A 21,905-nucleotide genomic window follows, 5' to 3' on the forward strand; every position below is an offset into this window, starting at 1 on the left:
TCAATTTACGCCAATGATTTTCTCTTTAAAATCTCCCAGGTCCTTTTTTCCATCTCTTAAAGTAAAGGGCGTTTCCATAAGAAAGTGTCCAACTTGGACCACCCTGTATATACAATTCGGCGATTCATTTTTATTTATATAGATGGACGTACCTATTTTGAAGGTCTTTTTATCTGCAGTTCACCTCTCGAGTTTCACAAGTCTCCACTGTAATCTCAGCTAAAATGGCACTTCGTCAAAGTTTATTGTTTCTAAAATTTAAAAAATAAAAATTCAATTTTAATTATTTAATGTACAACCGACAAGTCCCAATCAACTCCCGGCAATTACAAAGAATTAACTAAACAAATTTTAGTTAACACCTGACAATTCTTGGCTACGAATAGAAAAACTTGACACGAAAACTCTGTCTGGGTCGCACTTTGGGTTCGATTAACATACAGTTGATTAAATGACAAAGACAAATTTATTCCGCCAAAACAATGAAGAAATTAAAACAATTCTGGAAGTGAAAAGGGTATTCAGAGCGTGTTTTTAAGCATACCACGCACGTAGGCGTTCGACAGGCAATTAACTAAAGGAATCTTAATTACTTACATTGTTCCAGTAGTCGAATAAATCTGGCCTTTTCGATTTTCTGGCGCACTTGGCACTGACACTATGCAACAACTTCTTGGTTGACTCCCACTTGAACAACCATTTTTTCCGTTAACGGACAAAATGCTTTAAGAACTTTTCATGAACGTTTACTACTTTACTTGACGATGTAATAACTTAAATCTTTTATTAAGGTTGCTTATATTTCTTCTGCACACTTTATTTCAATACCGACGAATTACGTTTTCACATAAATAGACTGACTGCCCGAAAATTTAGCGTAAAGAATGTACACGATCTCAAACCGTCGCGAAAGAAAAAGCGTCGCGTTGTCTTCAGCTTTTAATGAAACACCACTTCCACCATAAAATAATCTCCTCAATGAAATTTCCAATAAACCGCCAATTACAATTACACCTTGAAACTTGAAGAATCGTCCTCACTTACGCGGAAGTAAGGCGCACGATTTTATAACACCTGCATTGATTATCAGTGATAAAACACGTGGGTTAATTAAATTTCGCCTGATATTAAAACCTCTTATCGCCAAACACCAGATGTGTCTTACTGCTAAGACCCTATCTAAATGGAACAATTTACAAAAGCGATTAAATTAACACGGAAATTACGTATCTACACAAGTCTCTAAAAAAAAACAAATACTAGAATACAAACTCAAGCGAAACGATCACACTTTGTGTTTCTTCGTAAACAAAATTTACTTTAAAAATTGAAATTATTTCACATACAGGGCGGCCTACATGAATAATGGCACTAAAGCCAAAATAACGTCTACATGACGAGAAGAAAATGCTTATTCAAAACTTTCTAGAAAAAGGTATCTTGTAATCTTCTTTACTTTTTGTTTTGTTAATCTATACAAAATGTACAGTTGTATTTGTTTCTCGATTATAAATATTGTTAATGTAATAATAATAAACATTAATAAAATAATAAATCCAAGGTACACAGATTAGCATAGTTCGGCTAATCAGTTTTTGATGTGAGCCTAAATAAACTTTTACTAACATTCCTCTTGTAGAATATTATGGCTTCTATTAATAAATTACCCAATTTTTAATGCAGAAAAATTGAAAGATAAACTTGTACTGTTTATACTTCCCCAAAGAAGTGCGTACAATTTAAATACAAAATTTCCAGCCATTGTTCCAACCGACACGTTTCGTATAAAACCATGTTATAGTAGTAGGTCATCGCATAATTTCGAAACAAACAGTTCTGACAACTTCATGAACGTACAAATCGAACTTTGAAAATTGTTTGTAAACTCCTGCTTGCAAGCCTGGGTTGTCGTTCAAAAACATTTATTTTCAGTAAAAAGTTACCTGTCCGCAAATTTTAAATTTAAACAAAATTAGAGGCACCGTATGCTTATTTACAGCTTCGAAAATTCGTCACTCTTTTTATTTTTTAGCGTAATACTGACTCGTGTTCTAACCAATCACAGTGAAGGGCAAAGCTTCCTTTCGCTACCTTCTTAAAATGAATAGAGTATAAGCAACCCGATCTAGTCTATCGACCACATTACCATTACTCTGGAGCGATGTAAATAAATGAAACTACGTTTAGTCTTAGCTGTTCTTCCCTGACTTATTGAATGATGATGATTTCGTATATTGTAACGGGTAGTTATTCAGTAGCATAATGAAAAGATGCGGTAATATTTTCCCAAGTAATCTCTTTTGCAGCTAATCTACCTTTACCTTTAATATTATAATAACTTTGATCTAATTATGTTGAAATATTAATAAACTTACTTTTAAGCGCTAATACTAATACATTGGTAAACTGAATGGGATTAAGCCATTGAGTAATTAAGCTCATAAACTGGAACTCTAATATAACGATAATAAATAATTCAAAAACGGAAGAACTTTTCTCAGTTAAGTTTCGTTCAAATACAAATAAAAAATTGAACACTTAATTTTCTACTACATTCTTTCTTTCACTGTCTTCTCTGCATTCTTCATCCGATTAACCTTTGTTTTTTTGCATTCTTCCGTTGCTAGTATTACTGCGTTTTCAATGTTTTTCCATTCTCTTTCCGCACGTATTCCGTTATTTCCTAGCTCCATTAGTAAATCACGAGGTAAATCATTATTTATGCTACTCTTTCTTCACGCTTGGGTTTCGTAATTGTTTCTGATTGTTCTTCTATAACCATTCAACCCTAGATTCAACCTCTATCAAATAGCGATTCTCTTATTTGTCGTGCTAGTATGTTTCTTTTCTATTAGCAGGTCGTCAGTCCGATATGTGTAGGTCCTTCTGGATATATCCAATGTTTAATACATCGGAAGTATTCATATTGTGTTATTATTCAAAATGGGGTAGACATCGATGAAAATTGGATGAAAATTATGGGGAAGGTTTAGAGTTTTTAATTTTCTTCCAATTATCATATATCCAGTGTTTTTTGTTGAGATTTATATTAACATTAGTAGACCCCGCGTACTTCGTACCGCTTTTGGGAAATGTTTTTTTTATTTATTTCTCGATTGTGACAATATTAGACGAGTAGTAGTGGCAAGATTTTGTAATTTTTTGATTGTGTTACGTGAGCGAGTGGTTCGACTGTTTAAATGCGTTTGAAACCTTAAGATGTCGGTAAGTCGTGGGATACGGCGCGATTGTCTCAAGTTACACATAAAATATTCTTTATTTTGCAGTCGCAGTTATCGGGGTTGCTGCGTCGTGTGGGATTTGCTGAGTAAGGGGGAAATTACTTCACGTCGAGTTGATTTAGAGTCGTAAATCAATCACATTTAGATTATTGATGGAAACGGTTTGCGTCACGCGGTGGACGTGAATAAAAAAAGGTAAAGTTGGTTATTGTGAGGGATCCTTCAGGCAATTCGGGTTGATACAAGACCAGACCGGTAAATTGGTGCAGGGTGATGTTATTTTGTGACGATTTTGTGAACATTCACGTTGAGTTAAGTCAACCCCCTGTAAATTACCGTGAGGCGTGTTTTATTTTTTATGGCCCTGGGACAACACTGCAAACTTAGAAGCGCAAAGTTAAAATTTGTCATGTTAATTATTAAAGGGGAATGGAATGGGAACAGAAGGGATTCTTGTAATTATTTACACGTCTGCGCAAATAATCTTTTATGGCATTGTCATTCGCTGTCGGATCCCCTAACTTGAACTACCAGTCAAAGGAACCATTCATTATACGAGACCTAGGATCATGTATCGGCTGTGTTTTTGAATCATTTGGATCAACATATTGAATCAAGGCAAATAAATAAATAATCGTCATTAATATTGCTGGATAATTAAGGTAACGGTTTTCTTGTATTTTAAGAGTGACCTTTTATCAGTTAAATAGTAACAGAAAGCTATTAAGATTCGGTCATTAACTTTAACCGGTTTAAAAAATCAAAAATATAATTGTTTTAGTGTGTGGGTCCATTTCGAAGAAAGTAAATTTTTTAATTGAATTTATTACTAAATAAGACAATCCTCCATCTAGACACAATGGGGTCATCCCGCCTTCATTTTTTATTTCTGATCCACAAAGTACATTAAAAATAAAAAGACCCGTGTGTCCTCAATTTTTATTTCCGAGTAAAATAAACCCAAAATAAATTATTGAAAAGCTGTGTTTTTAGTCCGAATTTGAAACGCTTCAGACTAAATACGTCACAAACCTACAACCAATCACGTAGAAGTGAGCTGGCAACCTTACGCGAGGGTCTGACGTTTGTCACATTTGACGTTTTGAGAGGGATATTTAACTGCATCTAGCACGAAAGTGACAAGTGCCTGTGACAGATGACGCAAGTTATAAATGCCATTCTCCTGCAATATTGCCAAGTCGTTATGTCATCAGAATGGTTGTATGGAGCTGATTGGTCGGGCTTATTACGTCACAGAGCCCGCCACAATCATATCGTTTTGAATAAACCTTTAAAACCGCACATGTTCATTATTTTTTTGCTAATCAGCCTCTATTTTTAAATAAACTTTTACTGTCAAAAAAAATGTTTTATGGTTTCAGGTACACGCTTATTAAATTAGAACTGCGGAATTCAACTATACTGTAAACCCCCATTTATAATTAAGATTGTGAAAGGGAGCAGTAGCCCTTTGTATTATACACGGTGTAGCATTTAAGACCCCTCGGATCCTAATTTCTTTACTATAAATTCCGAAAAAAATTGTACAATTGCCGATCTCGCAATTTTTTTCTAAAAAGAACCCAAACTCCTGAAGCTCGACTGTGGTACTATGGATATTTGTAAATGTATAGTGGCTTGGGTTGATAGAGCAACCTTGGCTGAAACCTCCCCCCCTCAAAAATCAAGACCAAAAATTTAAAAAAATGGCCCCTAAAAACAGATTAATTTTTTAGTTCATTAGCGCCGTTAATGGCACGCCTAGCAGGATACACATAGTCATAAGTTATCACACTATTTACACTAATTTTATTTCTCCTAGTTCATATTTTTTTTCCTCTTACGTTCCATGTTTCAATTATTATTTATAGTTTATTTTATATTTTCCAGAAATACTGTATATTCGGTACCTCTAATTACGTTGGGATACCATTAATCGTTTACCTTTGCCATGCCGTTTCCTTAGTTGCTTTTTTCTGATACCACCAAATATTGATAATGACTAGCAAGGGATGTGAATCAAGATCGCAAAAATATTTAGTTCAGTGGCGTAACGCCTGGCAAGTATTGTATTGATGGTGGTGCGAGAAGCTCAGGTCTGCTCCTGTGTATATTACGTAACTAAACTCTTTTACTTCGAGGACTGCTTCATTGTAAAACAGAATCGATCAACTAACCGAACTAACATTTCGTCGGTTTAATTTGCGCAACTTGACATTTGCGGCCGGTCGTTCTGGATCTACGACTAACGATGCGGTAGGCCAACTGGTGGCAAACTGGGTAAATTAATATTTAAGGTTACGTTCTCAACCCCTCGACGAAACGTTTCGGACGATCGATTGCTGGAAGTGTGATTGCAAAGGTAATACATCTTGTGTAATACGCCGGATATCGGGGCTAGACTATTTTTATTGCCGTTCCTCCCTTGGATGAAAGCGTGCGAAAGACAAATGACATTGTTTAGGTAGATTCTCTGAAAAATAAACTTCGAGCCCAAAGATTGTGATTGATGGAGTTATGAGTGCCTTTTGTGGTCGAGTGGCTAATTTGATTTCGATTTTAATTAGTTTCCACTTGAACCGAAGTGGTCTTTTGGAGCAACTAAGAACGCCTTGTTTGGATTGTTCGACGAACCAAAAAATTTGATTGAGCACTTGCCGCCAAGTTATCCATTTTCCAGGTTTATGCTTTAGTTAGAAAATGTAATCAAGATTTTTCTCCTTTTTTTTAAAGTAGAATTTCAGCTTGACTGAGCTTTTCCCTCGAAGGAACATTAGGTATCGATTTTTTCTATCTACGAGTATATGGTGGCAATATCATAGATTCCAATTTAAGTAATAATGTGCACTTCCGTATCTTATTTTTGCTTAAGCTGTCTACCGTTCGATCGTCGAAAGGGTATGCGTTTGCACGACCAGAATTAAAGCAGTATTTACTTCCCTTAAGGTGGCGTTTACAATGTATGGTAAACTAGTACAAAAGTGTCATTGCGATTTCCACAATAACTTTGTTGCGAAGTAAAAGAATGACCTTCTGTAAACGATCGATTGTAGTTAAAGGTTTAAACTTGTGAATGAAGTAAATTTTGTAACAAATTGTTATCAGTGTGGGATAAAAATGGAAGATAAATATGGCTAATTTTTAAGATTCTTATTTCTTAAATAACAGTGTAAGTACAGGAATTAGCTAAATAATTTTTGTTTCATGCAAATGTCTGAACATAATATATTTGAATGAATGTTATTTCAACCAAAAATGTTGACTCTAAAGGCCGTTTTTGTGGAAAGAAAATTTCTTGACGACATCTATTGAGCCAAGGTACATCGTCACGGCAACGTCATGATCTCCAAATGTATTCATCGTTATCGGGTGCGATTCTATGCTACACAGTTTAGCAATTATAAGAGGGAGGTCGCTCACGTCATTAGAGGGCAAAGTACATTTTATTCAATGAAAGTACGTAATTTGAATTTCGTACGTAGGACGCATGGAATTTTAATTTGATATTTGATATTGTATTGTATTATTGAAATACGAATTATTTCCTGAGATGCTGTTTTTCAAAGTAAAGCGTGCATATCTTTTACATACGATAACCAATTGGTATCAGATTTTGCATACGCATGCCTTTAGTGGTGCCAAGTTAAACTGTACAAAATTGGAGGGGGGGGGGCATGTACTACCCTTCACGGTATTCTAATGAAAGGTCTCATCGAAATAAATTGGTTTGTACAAAGTATAACTTTCCCGTGCGACTCTTTTTCGAGATCAGTGAGCGACGAGGCCCGAGGGGGAGGGGGGTGTTAAAAATTAATGTTATCTCTCATTGTATTCTAATTAAAGGTCTCAACGAAAGGAGCGGTTTTCCGTTTTCTACCAACTACTGCCCTTCTTTCTGTCCTCTAATCAAAGTACTGGGTGGAGAGGGGGGGAGTGGAACTAGTTTTATCCTTCATGGTACTCTAATGAAAGGGCTCAACGACAGGAATTAATTTCTACAAACCATAGCCTCGACCTCTTATCGTGTTCGGGTATATTCCCTTATACCTCAAGAACAGATTGTCGGAATAGGGTACTCACAAAGGGCGATTGAGACGTCTGCAGACGTCATTAGTGATGTCATATGCATATGCATGCCTTTAGTGGTTAAACTTCAGAAAATGGGGGGGGGCATGTACTACCCTTCACGGTATTCTAATGAAAGGTCTCATCAAAATAAATTGGTTTGGACAAACTATAACTTTCCCGCGCGACTCTTTTTCGAGATCAGTGATTTTTACTTACCTGGTAAACTGTGAATGCAACTACTTAAGTAATAACAGTTTTCACAGTGACCACATTTAATAATTAAACGAATTTATGTAAAATATGTAACGACTTTACTTGTTAATTTACGAAATAAAAATTCACTGCACTAACGCGATGGAACACTAAATATACCTACTTGTGTCGAGAAAACTCAATTTCCTGTACCTATACCTACTCGCATTTCATGATATGTAATAAAAAATAAACCAAACAGAATATATCTCTCTCAAGTTCATATTACCTACATTACAACAGAGCATTATCGTCAATGCGTTCTTATGCCAGACGTTTTATTATTGTATTTATTTATTATCTCTATCTTGTTCTGGGCCCTCAACAGGTTTGCGCCCAATTACAGAGTGACCCGCATAATGCTTTTTAGAGGTGTCTCTGCAGAAGGTCTAATTCTCATCTCTGTAGATGATAAATTCACCTCGACCCAGGTTGGAACACCCGACCTCCGGATTTATAGCCCAACTCTCTACCACTGAACCTCCATTGTAAGCTAAATGCCTAGTTAACGTTTTCTTGGAACGTGCTTAAGTCGTCCACAAACAAATGCCCACTAAAAGGGATTACATTTCTTTGGGATGCGCTAAGTGAGTCAGTACCTTACATACCTAGTTTCTACTACTGGCCTGCAGAGAATGGAAATGAACCACCACTGAAATTTTGCGTCTTATTCAGTTTCATCAATTTATTTGTTATTTAAAATCTCATCTTTTTAAATTTTTATGTCTTTTTTGCGAAATTTTTGTCGTAATTGCATTTTTTATTTTGCATTTTCGCTGATTTTTAACGTCATTAAAATCCTAACACTATTTATAAGTATGTGCTGTATTTAGTTTCTTGCACCATTAATAAATTATTAACACGTTTCTCTTCTGCAATTAAAAAAAACTATATTCTAATTGATTTTCGAGAAAGGAATAATGAATAATGAAAGGAAAAATGAAGCAAAAAAATTGGCCGGTAACCTATGCAATTACACCTGGGCCGTAAGTACCCAGTCCGCCCCTGCGCAAAGGGCACTGTGCATGCTGATCGATTAGGCTCAACTTTTGGAATTGTGTTTTATATGGTTAAAGCTATGCGCATATTGAATTTCATGCAATTCGGTTCATAACTAACGGAGGTGTCAAAAGGGCCTACTTTATTTTTTGGTCTACATACCAATTCATGAACTCCGATCTACAAATTTGATAAAGAATCCACCTGCAAAATTTCACCGTAATCGGTCCATTCGTTTATGACTTATCGTGCTAACGGACAGACGGACAGACACCGCAAAATTATAAACTCGCTAGGAGTTCGTTAATAACTGTTTTATAATGACATGATAGTCAATTTAGAAATAGAATCTTGGATTTAGATAATACAGAGGCTGATGTAATCCTGCAAAATTTTCACTAGTTCTTCGGTTCGTAGATATCCTTCATGAGGTTGCAATGAATTATAATTATAGGTCTATAATCTAACTCATTTATTTAATTATAAAGGTTTAAAAAATGAAATGGTTAGTACTTTAGTAGGTAGTACAAAAATTTGCTCGCGAGCATGAAATGGAATACGCCGCAGCCCGGAATTATTAAAATAAATGCACTGTTGAACGAAATGTTTTTACCAAATTATTTACAGCTTTATTTACAAATTTTTGCTAAGGTGCGCTAAGAACTTATATCATTTTCAAATTTTTGAGATCTAAGCGCAAATAGTAGAATTCGGTGCTACATCCTAGATACTCATATAGGATGTAGCAAAGACACAACTATTCTTTCCAATTTTTTGAAAATTCCTAACCGAAGACGGCGCATGCCTAAACGAGGGTGCAAAGAAAATTGCGACAATTTTTGACATTCCCTATTCAATTTCGTACAAGGTCAATTTATTATTTTTAGAGAAAATAGGTATTTTTACTTATTTGGGAAGATAAAGCACTTGGTAATACAATTAATTACAACGAAATTAATAGCGGTAAACGTCAGCAACCGAGAAAGCTGAATATGAATTGAATACAAATGCTAAAAACCCAGTTCTATAAATTACAGATATCAAATTACAGCGATCGTCCTCGGTATATTATTATCTCGACAGTTGCGCCTTATCTGTTTATTTTTACGTTCGAATATGGTAGGTCGCGGAATCTTGTGGTGGATAGCGACACTATTCTAATATTGCGGGCGGTGCGGGGAGTGATTTCCAAATTCTTCAATGTAAACACCACCTTAAACAGGGCGATGAAAATGCAAGACAATGCGGGAGATGTAAAACGGTCGCGTAAACAAATTTCCATAGCCGTAAGCTATTGCCACAGGATAAATAACGTTGAACCAAGTATTTCTTTTACTTTTCAAATTTATATATCCGGATTAAATAATTCATTCTATTTAATTGTTATTTGTAATGCGCGGTTTATGATAAGGAGAATTAATTAGTTACAAAAAGTAGGACCATGTTGATCTGATGTTATACGTGTCAAAGCTTACGCCAGAAAAATGCGTTTAAGCCAATCGTGCGAGTGCAACGGATTTACGGTTTGTTTGCTATTTGTTGCTGCTATTTTTATCTTTAAATTATTATATCGCGTTGTATTGTTTTTTGTTTTATTATAATCTGATTTGTGCACATTTTTGCTGTTATTTTAACATTTTGTGCTGTCGAGGAATAAGAATATTTGCTTTTTTGTGTGAGGTTATATATGTCATCTGCAAATTTGAATTACTTATGTTATTATCTATTCGCATTTTCGCAAGTCCTAGAAAATTTAGGAAATTAAATAAATTCAAATATTCAAATAATCTGTACATACAGATCAGTTAAAATTTCAAAAATGTAACAATTTTTAAAATTTGGAGAAATGAAATAACTAGAGTCAAATTCAATTAGAATTCAAAGTATTTAAAAAATTGTGAAAAATGGGTGTGCAAAAATGGTACATTTTTTAAATAGAACCCCCTGTATTTGAACGCATTTTTGAATTCTACGTGTAATTGTGCGTCTTTTTTATTATATGGTTAATATCCGAAAAGCTAGTAGTTTTAAAGATAATTCCATTTTTAAGAAAAATTGGGCATTTGCAAGCGTCAGTATATTGTCAAAATTATTACTTAAATTTTGATTCCAGGTTTTATATCTTTTATCCTGGGTTAAGTAAAAGTCAAATAAATACATTTACTATGAAACATTAAAAATATAGCTTACGGGGTGGTTTTTTATAGGTCCAAAGTTGCAGAACTTCATATTAAAAAATCTCACTTTATTTAAATGGAACACCTTGTATATTTTTCTGTCATCATTTAGATCCTCCAAAAACCTTCAACTTTTGATAATAATGTCCTATACCTATCTCTGATAGTTTTCGAAATATTTTGGTTTTCCTGGGTTTTATATTCTAATCTTAAATAAGTTATACATATGTAATTTACATAATAGTGAGGTGGCCATGCAAAAAAAAGGCAACTATCAGAGATAGGTATAGGACATTATTATCTAAAGTTGAAGGTTTTTGGGGAAGCTAAATGAAAAATATACAGGGTGTTCCATTTAAAAAAGGTGAGATTTTTAATATGAAGTTTTGTAACTTTGGACCTACAAAAACACCCTGTAAGCTATTTTTTTAATGTTTCATAGTAGATGTATTTATTTGACTTTTACTTAACCCAGGATAAAAGATATAAAACCTGGAATCAAAATTTAAGAAATAATTTTGACAATATACTGACGCTTGCAAATGGCCAATTTTTTTTTACAAATCGAATTATCTACTACTAGCTTTTCGGATATTAACCATATAATAAAAAAGACGTACAATTACACGTAGAATTCAAAAATGCATTCAAATACAGGGGGTTCTATTTTAAAAAATGTACCATTTGGGCGCCCTACTTTGTGGGCGCACCCTGTATAATTCCAAATATTTTTAAAATGTGGAGAATATTCAACCATATCATAATACAAAAGCACTCTATCGAAATATCGTATCTTCAAGGCATTAAGTTACTCCGCGCAATCGTTGACCCACCATGTACATAAAACCTCAAAAACAGTAAATTCGTAAAAATTAAAAAATATATAAAATAAAAAAGTTCATTCTTGTACATTGCCATTTCTGTTTTTGTTTTACTATAATGTGTTATTCATGATATGTGATTTGTGTCTTAAGCATTCGAAAATACAAAACAAATACAAATCAATCTGTATGTTGACATAACAGGAAAAATTATGTACCTATCTTATTTATTCAACCGTAGATTAACAAATAATTATAGTAATTTGAAAGACATACAAAGCGCGTCAAAATATCTGCTTTAGCTACTACGATTCCATTTAAAAAATTGACGGTTAAGCTAATTTGATAATATCAGAACTGCTTCAAATCCTTGATATTGGATTTGGGTAATAATATATAGTCAATAAAGAACGATTTTAGTCCAATTAATTTTTCTACCAACCTTGTATACAGGGTGTATCATCTAAGACCCCTAGGAGCATCATTCCCTTAAAAAGATAACGAAAAATGTCGTAGTGTAAAATTGTACACAATTACAGTCGCCATATTTCTGAAATATCTCCCAGGGGTGTTTTGTATTCCAGTGGGTAACACAAATGTAAATGATGAGTAACAGCCAAAAATTGACCATCGCAACTACCAGTTAGCAAAAACCCGAAGTCTCTAGGTGGCCTAGGGGCCAAGATCTCGAAGGAACAGACCGACAGACAGACGACGGAAAATTGAACATATAAGCGGTCCCGTAACCTCGTGTTACGCTATAACGGTTGGGAGAGCTGGCGCTACGTTTCCTCAAACCCGCCGCATACACGGCCAACTAGCTCAGGATTAAACAAGAAAATACAAGCTTGAGATCTGTCTCAGCGGTGGTTCATTCTGGGGATTTGATCTTCGTCCTTCGTTGCACTTACCAATGATTGAGCGCCACTCGATTCCTAACTTAACTCTCCCCGTATGAAATTGAGAAGATACGAGGGTAGTAATAACAGTACAAACTAAATTTAACCCAGAAGAGTCAAAATAGTTATTTAATACGATAAAGAATTACGGAAGTTGTCTGTTTGTTGAGGATTGAATTCCGATATCAAATCTCGTTCATGGCCCGATGACCCAATTCCAGAAAACGGCCGCGCGTTATCGGCAGGTGGAAGATATCTCAATGGTGTTGGGTGTATTTAACCCAACGTCTCCGAAGCTCAAGCTGGCCCTTACAGTTGAATTAAATTTGAATTTGAAGTAACATTAAAACTAAAAAATTGAAACCCTAAAAGAAATCAAAGGTAAACCCTCTTCGTTGATGTCATAAAATGTACATACCTGTTAAATAAGAGGGCTAATTATAGATGAAGCAACAATTGTCGATGGGAAATTGTCAAATAACAGATGACCTAAAGAAAAGGTACTCTTCAATTACGCCATATGCAAATGGAGGTACTTACGATGAAATGAAACAGACGTAAATTTAAAATCCTCACTATTGGACATTTTAGGTGAATTCCTTCACTAATGATTCCAGAATGAATCCCCAATTTAATGAATCCAATGGAGAAAATAAACCCTTACAACCCTAAACATGGTAATCGAACTTTCCTTTCGGAGGGAGGGGGGGCATGGAATGCCTCCCTAGACCCACCGGTAGTAACGTATCCGGTGACACGTTTTCCACAAAAACCGTCTGCTTCGCTATTCTCCCTACAGTTGTCGGTAAAAAGCCATCCTAAGAACACCGAGGAGGGGAGGGGGTGCATACGAAGAGTTGATTTATACGAGTGGTCTCATGATGTGTAGGGGAGAGTATGTTGACGAAAAGTTTGTTTTTTATGTTTTTTATTTCATATTTCCTTCTCACGTCGCCAGTTAATTGATTTTTAAGTTCTAGGCTGCTTTTTGAACGAGAAATTCATACCAGGATAAACCATGACACACTTTCCGGCAATAATTTATTACCTTCTTGCATTTCTGCGATCCGGATACAATTTGTTAAATAAAAAATATATAAGAGTGCAACACGTGAAAAGATGTAAGACAATAAATGTCTGAGAAAAGCACTTTGTATGAGGTCAGTATGTGGTATACGAATCGGTGATGGAAATGAAAATTTTAAATGTGTACATATGTATGTTACTTGATATACCTACTCTTTATGAATAGTTGTAAACAAATTTCGATTGTCATTTAAAAAAAATAGTAGGTAACGTCATATCTCAAATTTGTGACACCCTGTATAAAATTTCATTACATAAAAAAAGCGCAGTTTAAAATACTAATCGACGTGTCCGAGCATATTTCCGATAAAAAAAACTCACCCTATATATCGTCGCTTAAATATCACAAACAAAATTTGTACGCATGCGCCTCTTTTTTCAGAAATAATTTTCGAAATTAGTTGTCTTTCTTAGGAATACAAAGTGGGGACGAAAAATTTCAGTTTAGGGTTGTTTGGATTAACTTTGTGAGCATAGCTAAATGAATTCAAAAGTTTCTTGTTTTTTTAAGGAATGTTGGAGGGGGAGGGTATGCGTTAATTTGCTGTATCCATGTTAAAATATGCAAAATTTATTATAAAGCTAGTGATTATTAAATCTGTTTCAAATATAATTCTACACATAACTTTTTATACAAATCTAATTAGGGATGATTTTAAAACGAAAGGAGGTCTCTCTGTAGGAGGCTTACGAACTTACGTGATTCTAAACTTTCTTCGGTGGTCTCGTGAGGTTTGTTTTCTCATTACTTATCTGCTCTCAAATTTTGTTAAGCTAACCTCTACATAATTATGCGTTTGCCTTGCACGTAACTTTAAGCCCGTGCTTAGGTATAAACTGTACCTCACTTTGGAAAAAGTTACTTAATTATCCAAGTACCACTGTGCATAGTATAAAGATAAAAAGAATGTCAGAAAAACCGCGTGGCAATTTAAAACACAATTCGAGTGCGTGGTTTGTGTTGAAACGTGACATTTTAACGTGTTGTGTTCACTTTTAAACAAGAAAAAACTTCGCCTCTCATCTTCTAATAGTGGAAAAGGAGAGGTGAGCGAATTTTCTCTTTCCTCCTTGACAGTCTTTGCAGGCACGTTATTACCGTGTTCGAGAAAAGATTCTTTAAACGAGACAGTAAATTTCTTACGGCCGTAAGGTTTCTTTGTAATATGAAATAAAAATGATGGCCGCAATCTCGGTCTCCAGTAATTGGTACGTCGTCTGCAGAGAAATCTTCTTCGTTTAACATGCAATATCATTGTAATAATTACAACGCATCATTGTTGCACAACTATCAAAGCTCAAGAAAAATATGTAGAAATCCGAGTAAACTCCATCACATTTCCCTTTTAAGGCTTTCCTAAAAACTTCCTACACATTTTTCAAACATTGTACATTCTGAATGCATTTGACATTTCCAAAAAAAATTCTTAACACAAATGCCACCTGCACATGCGCGTTCTGCCCAAAAGCTTTTCAGCTCTTTCTTTTATATCTACGAATATGTGCACCAAATTTGGTTCCAATCGGTTCAGTCTTTTCTTTGGAAGTGAGAGTACAGACAGACCAACAGACTGACATCATCGAGAATTTGTTGGATTCGGACTCCTGGTCCTTCAAAACGCGGATTTCCATGGGAAGTCATGTTTTACCCCAAAGCGAACTGCCATATATAAATATGAAGAATGGTGTGTACAAAAACACCGACTTAAAGCAAACCCAAGAAGGTATTAAATCGCCTTTACAATATACACGACGCATAACGTTGAAGTAAAATTGCTACGACGCTGTTTTATAAAGCACAATACGGCAAGCTACTACGATGCTAGTTCAGATATACGACGACGCAATAAAACAGTAATTGTTTATAAATACCTTCATCGTTTATACACTAGGAGTCCCCGATGCGATTTCACAGATGTTTCACGCACACGGACCGACTATAGAATTTCAGAATTCCTTACCTCTGGTCAGCGGTCGTGCCCTCGCTTTTATCCAAAATGCTATTGGAATCTTCGTCCGGATGTAGCTCTATGGAGGTAATTTTTGCCTCTGGGCGTGATTTCGCACTTCTAGGTTTCGCCTCAAAGACGATACGACGATACGCTTAGAAATGCACGGCTTGACTCCTCGAACACAACTGGCGTAGGTTCGGCATCTGAGACTGCCCGTGAACAAATGTTTTTTCACACCATTTTCACTTACATTTATATTCCCCTCCTCAGTATCTACTGTCATAAAGTTCCTATTATCGCACTATGTGCATTTGGCTATAAACGTACCAAAACTCTTTTACCGGCGTTTGTCATTTTACATTCGGTACTGAACAATAGTTATTTACGTTATAAGTCCGGTAGGTTACTTGTAACAGTACGAGTTAGACATTATGGACGAGGCGACGTCAGGAGCCGAGTCAAGAATGTCTTAAACGAGTACTGTTACAAGTACTACCAGACGTATATCGTAACGTATTTTATTTCATACTGTAAGTCTGTTTTGTATCATTATTTCATTTCAAAGATTACAAAATTTCATCATATTGTAAAAATCGCATTACCTTGTTTCTGTTGCAACGGCCGTTGCTATAGTTTGTAGTTTGTTGACAATTGAATTTTTTTCACTGAAAAATTGACGTTATAAACGTTGTGGGATGTTCCACTGTTCCCGATACAATCCTGTCGAAATCTCATGAAGCAACCGAAAAGTTGGTTCCTAAGAAGTCTGCCGCAAGGTATGAAAAAGAGTACTAAGTGTTTTGCCAATTGAGGAACGAACATGGGGCGAAACAAGTAGAGGAAAAAGTCATGTTGGCATACTTTTTGGACGCAGTAAGTTTTTGAATTGAGATTTGTTTGCCTGGGTTTCGGTGTTAAAGCGTCATGGAGCATGGAAAAGCTCATCGACGGCAGAAAAATACATCGAAGGCTCGGTAGAAGGAAAAGTTAAAATTGCCCGTATGATACAACTGATACAAGGCGGCGAACATTTCATTGAAGTTCTACAGCAGAAGGAATCAAACATTACTAACTCGACATCCAGTAATAACCCAGGCGTAGTGTTGAAGGCAATACAAATTGTTTCATTACAATCAATGTTAATGTTTGAAATAAAGAATTACAGTCAAATTTATGTTGGGGTTTTCAATTAATTGTGTGAAGATGTCAAATTTGATGTATACAAATAACAGTCCGGTAAGTGTTGCTTAGCGACACTTACCGGCTCTGATGCTGTAATAACTCACCTATCGGACTCAAAATGATAGTGTAATCGAACATCTACCGGACAGTATGAAATAAAAGTCCCAAACATCTTTAAAAATCCAAAATACACTTGCTTAAAGGATCTAGAGTGCGCATTTAAGAGTCCTGGATAGTTTTAAAAATACTTGATATTCTTTAAGGCTCCAAGAGTGTTCCAGAAGTTTTTAGAATTCTTCAAGTTCTCTCCTTTGCTTAAGAGCCGAGCTATGAGAACATTAATTTGTAACTCTTAACGGCAGAGATTTTCAAGCTATTTAGTAATGTTCTCCTGATACCAGACGGATAAAGTAAAAAAAAAGTGCTCCTCGTTACCAGACAAATTTTGTAAGAGTTTGTTAACTCAATACTCAATGTATTAAGAGCAGAAACACCGTCCTCCTGGCACACTATGTTGTCCTAATACAGGGTCAATAAAAGGTTAAACCAAATTAAGGCGTTGAAATATTTCTCGTCCTTACATAAGAAGACATTCTGATCCAATATGTTCCCCTAAAAGTCACAGAAATTTTTACAAGAGTTCACTAACTATCGCAGTATTTTGATAAAACAGTAGAAGAGGAAGGTGGAAAGAAAGAAATTTCGTTAAAAAGCAGACGACGGACGTCAATTGTTGCATCTTTGGTAGTGGACATTTAAAATGTAGCCGTTTGTTTTGGGTGATTAGAAGATTTGTCGTTACTTCATAGGACAGTCTGTCTTGTTTAGTTGTAAAGTTCTGTATAGAAGAAAGCTAGGCAGTGCTTTGACGTCGTGATAAAAATTAATGTCAAATCGTGTTAAGCGGAGGCGTGTTTTTACGTTTACGAAGTTTAGTTACAGTGCTGTGGTTATCGAGGGTTTATCGCTTAACACTTAAAGGGAGGTTTGGATTATTGACTTTAAAGTAATTAGGATTTCTTTAATTAATTGCTCTATAGATCACTTGCTGCGTGTTATTTGTTATTCTGGCCTTGAGTGCATGTTTTTCTTTCAGCTTATTTGATTGTTTTATGTCGAATAAATTTCTTGATCTGTAAATGGTTGCTTTTGTGATAAATCGAGCCCAAATTACGACCCAGATAAGAGTTCTACCCAACTGCATTAGGTGTTAATTGAACATTTGTTAATTAATTCTTTGGAATGTTAGAGGCGGTTAAGGTGTCTTTAGTGCGACGGAGATTTGGTGATTTCGCGAATTGGAGATTTCTTTTATTGGTCGAGCGCGGTCACGTGATCTAAAAGCCGAAGGGGGGGAAATCGCTATTAGCTATTGGAAAGACGGTAGAATCTAAATTTAGGTATGAATGCAGCCTTAAGCGTATGAACGTATGTGCGTTTTAGCATTGCGAAGAAATTATAATTGTTGGTATTTTATTTAACCGCAAGGCAGCAAAAAGGGGAATTACAAATATAAAGTATTAATCGCGGTTTGAAATGCAATTCAGATAAATAGTAGATAAATAGAATAGGATCATCAGTACTGCTTTACGTATGTATATTCGAAAGTAGAGTTCGTTAATTACGTTTACTGTGCAGGGAAATTAAAAGTTTTCAAAAGCTCTAGAAAACTTTTGGAGTTTCTTGGGACTCATGCAAGGCTCTTGGTCATTTGGAAGCTTTCTTGGAAGAGGAAACATGAGCCACACAATGCCTACAAGAAAGAAAAGCGTACAACGCTTGCTTGGACATATTACTCCACACGCAGACGGTCGACAAATAAACTTATTTTAAAATTCCTTACAGTTTTTTTTCTTAATATTCGAAATAATTCGGTCCTATAAGATTCGCGATACTAAGCTCACAGCTCACACAAATGCTGACAACTTCTGAACCTTATTTTGCTTTATAACACAGAATTAGATGATAAATGAATAAGATGAACAAATTTTCAATGGCTATTCAGACGGTAGAAACTTTTAACGTTTAATAAGAAGAGAATCTCAACAAAATGTCTCGCTGTGCACTACAATTGCTTCTTTTTTTAACTCGACAAGACTTTCCGTAATCGGAACACGCGTTAATCTTCTCACTGGACTAACTTGCTTCTCCACAGATTTTGTAACGTGTTGTTATTTCGTTGAATGTACCCTTAGTTCGAGTAATTGACTGAATGCCCCGGAATGCCCTTTAGTGTGTTAGAAGTGGTACGAATGGGGATGGGGAAATATCATTTTTGCTTTTCTTCTTAATTTTGCGAAAGATGTTGAAAGTTGAAAATTCCAGAACCAAATTGTCTAAATTATCTATCAAAACGTATTTACGTGAATTGTTTATATCTTTTCGAGGTAATATTATTGTCATAGGATTTCTTATTTCGTTAACACGTTTCTTTATAGGTTATGCCACATGTTTTAATTTAATTACCTATCTTTCTTTTACCTATATCTCAATTCGAAACCCATTTACGTAAGTTTGGAGTATTTGGATTTTAGTGTGATATTGGTATTGCAAGTTTTTGGATATAACTTTCGTGTAACTAGCATTAATACTCCTATCGATGAAGTGCCTTTCTCTTATGAAATTTTAAAACGAGTTCACCCTAAGATTGATATGATCTGCTTAGCTTGGACTCATCTAACGCAAGGTTTTCCAATGCAATGTGTGAAATATCGAAGCAGCTGCCAAAGTGCAAGTAATCTGTAATTGCCTTGGTCGTGTTGTTTTCCGTTGTCGTATATTGTTGTATTGTAAAATGCCTTTTAATTTATCTTTTGCCTTTGTCGTTAATGTACGTAAGGCGAGATAAATCAGTTAGTTAAGTTATCTTCCTGTCTGTAAATGAGAATAGATTAAGATATAGCTTATAAAGCAATTGGCTGTGCTGAAAATTTGCATTTAGTTCAGTGTAACCCAGAATATGTAATTAAATATCATCAATAGTTTTTAATTTTTTACTTACTTTTCTGCGTGATGTGTTCACGCCTGCCTCCCAAAATTATGTGAGCTTTGTCAAATAACTCGTCAATCGACTACGAAATGCGCCAAACGTCCCCACCTCGGCAGTATGAAACACGCAATTCTTCGTAACACCTTACCTAAATTGAATAAATTACATATAAAAGGGTTCCCGCCATTATCGTTTTGGGTTTAGACCGAAATAACTCCTACACAATGTTTACACAACAATGTATAGGCTGAAAGACCGATAGATTGTAGACAACGATTTCCGAAACTCGTTACCAGGTCACTGCGTTATAGAATTCAATTACGCAGAACAAATTGTCGCTAATGTTAACTGGAAATCGCGAACTTTCTCACAAATATGAATTTACTAAAATATTGAAGTTATAAAGCCTATAATTTAACCACCCTATACTTACCCTTTACTATCAAAGAATGCGCCCCCCAAAAAAATTACACAGTTTTTGCATTCGATAACTTAAAGATTCGTTAAAGACTATAGTTTGTTATGAACCCCTCATTATCTTTCTACTAGCGAACAATTTTGTTTTTAAATTGCCCACGATCAAAGTGCTTAAAGGTAATTAAAAGACGTTCAACTCTAAAACTTCCACAAAAGCTCGGGCTGCATTGTATCTTATAAAATTAAGCTTTAGAAGTGCATTCAAGGGTTTAAAAGAATAGTAATCCTCTTTACCATAGCAAATTTACAAAAGAAATGAGCAAGAGATTGAATAATGATCAATTCCAACATTACAAAAGTAATAAATATAAAACTATATTGGTATTAATTAATATTATTATACTATCAGGCAGTGGAAAACAATTCCATTCTAAACTTTGAATTAGAACTTTCGGAACTCGAAAGTCGTTTAATATAGTACTCCCTTTCAAGCGTTTCTGGTAAAATTTATAACTGAACTCAATCTGTTTTTATTATTTAGTTGTTTTAACTGTGGGGGTTACAATCTCAACTTGGAACCATATTTCAAACGCGATTAGCGGTATTAACTGAAACTTGTGCCGGAATTGAGGGGTTATAAAGTCAGTTCATGTTTTCGTGCCAGTTTGCGGTATTCAAATCGAATTTTCATAATGCATGATTTCTATTCCCTGTAGTACATCTATCGGCAAATCGTATTTCGTCCCGAGCATAAAACTCCATTCAAATTTCAGAATTGAATTCAAATAATCGCGTCTAATCCTTTCTTCGAACAATTCTGAAAAGTGACGAGAGGACTCTGCGTATTCTGCATGACAAAAGGGCTCGAGATGTCCTGCCCGGTGCTTTAAGTTTCTATTATCGATTTTTCCGGCTCTGCACCAGACAAGTGCATAATACCTCAACTTATCTTGATTGATAGATCGTCCGAGAAAAGTCTATCCGGAACGTTCATTTATTCTCGAATCGATTTACGAGTGCACTTTTTGTTTCAGTTACCAGAAGGAGTGCAGCTAACACTGAGCGAGCTGCGCGAGATGGCTTGCAGGCAACAAGCACAGATTGATTCGCAGCATCAGCTACTAGCCGCGAAGGAACAACGTTTGAGGTATTTAAAGGACCAGGAGGCCAGGCAGCAGAGGGTGCAGGCCGAGACGGAGCGGCTGCGAAGGCTTAGGGACCGCGTGGATGCTCAAGAACTGAAATTGCGTAAACTACGTGCTCTTAGGGGACAAGTGGACCACCATAAACAAAATAATATATCTCTCAGTAAGTTTTTATTACTTTTTGCGTAATCTAAAATTCAGGGGGATGGTGTGTTCTTGGGTAAAAACAGCGATGATCTCTTTTTACAGAATGTGTCAGAAATAAATGTGAATCTTTAAAAGAACGAGCTCTCTTACAACTTACAGTAGTTACATATATGGAAGTAATTAGTCATGTCGATAAAGTTGTCACGTGAGGTTGTAATGTGCCTATAATTGAGGGCTAAGTAATTAAAGATTAATATGTGTCCACCAAATTATTTTTTGTATACTCTGTATGGCATCATTTGATTCAACACGAGGATAAAGTATACACGAAATTACGCTTTAAATGTATATTGCTCTGACGCTTGAACTTTGGATCATGTACAACACTTCTCAAACCCAGCTAGGTGTTTAATGAACATTTTTCTCGGTACACATCCGTACCCCGACACAGAAAAATAATTCAATTCTGATTTTAAATTCCTGATTCCAAGCAAATACTGGCCAAGATCAAAACCCAAACGGCCAGTTA

At 35.4% G+C, this 21,905-nt stretch overlaps 1 protein-coding gene across 5 annotated transcripts in view; it reads left to right on the forward strand.

Moving 5' to 3' along the window:
• Positions 1–21,905, forward strand: part of LOC116167692 (apoptosis-stimulating of p53 protein 2) — a 287,541-nt gene that overhangs the window by 245,333 nt on the left and 20,303 nt on the right. For all 5 annotated transcript variants that reach the window (XM_031483158.1, XM_031483159.1, XM_031483157.1 and 2 more), the window contains one exon: positions 21,119–21,392. In XM_031483158.1, coding sequence (XP_031339018.1) covers positions 21,119–21,392 — 274 coding nt within the window. The remainder of the gene's footprint in view (positions 1–21,118; positions 21,393–21,905) is intronic.

This window comes from Photinus pyralis, unplaced genomic scaffold (assembly GCF_008802855.1).
Source record: "Photinus pyralis isolate 1611_PpyrPB1 unplaced genomic scaffold, Ppyr1.3 Ppyr1.4_LG4, whole genome shotgun sequence".
NCBI lineage: Eukaryota > Metazoa > Arthropoda > Insecta > Coleoptera > Lampyridae > Photinus > Photinus pyralis.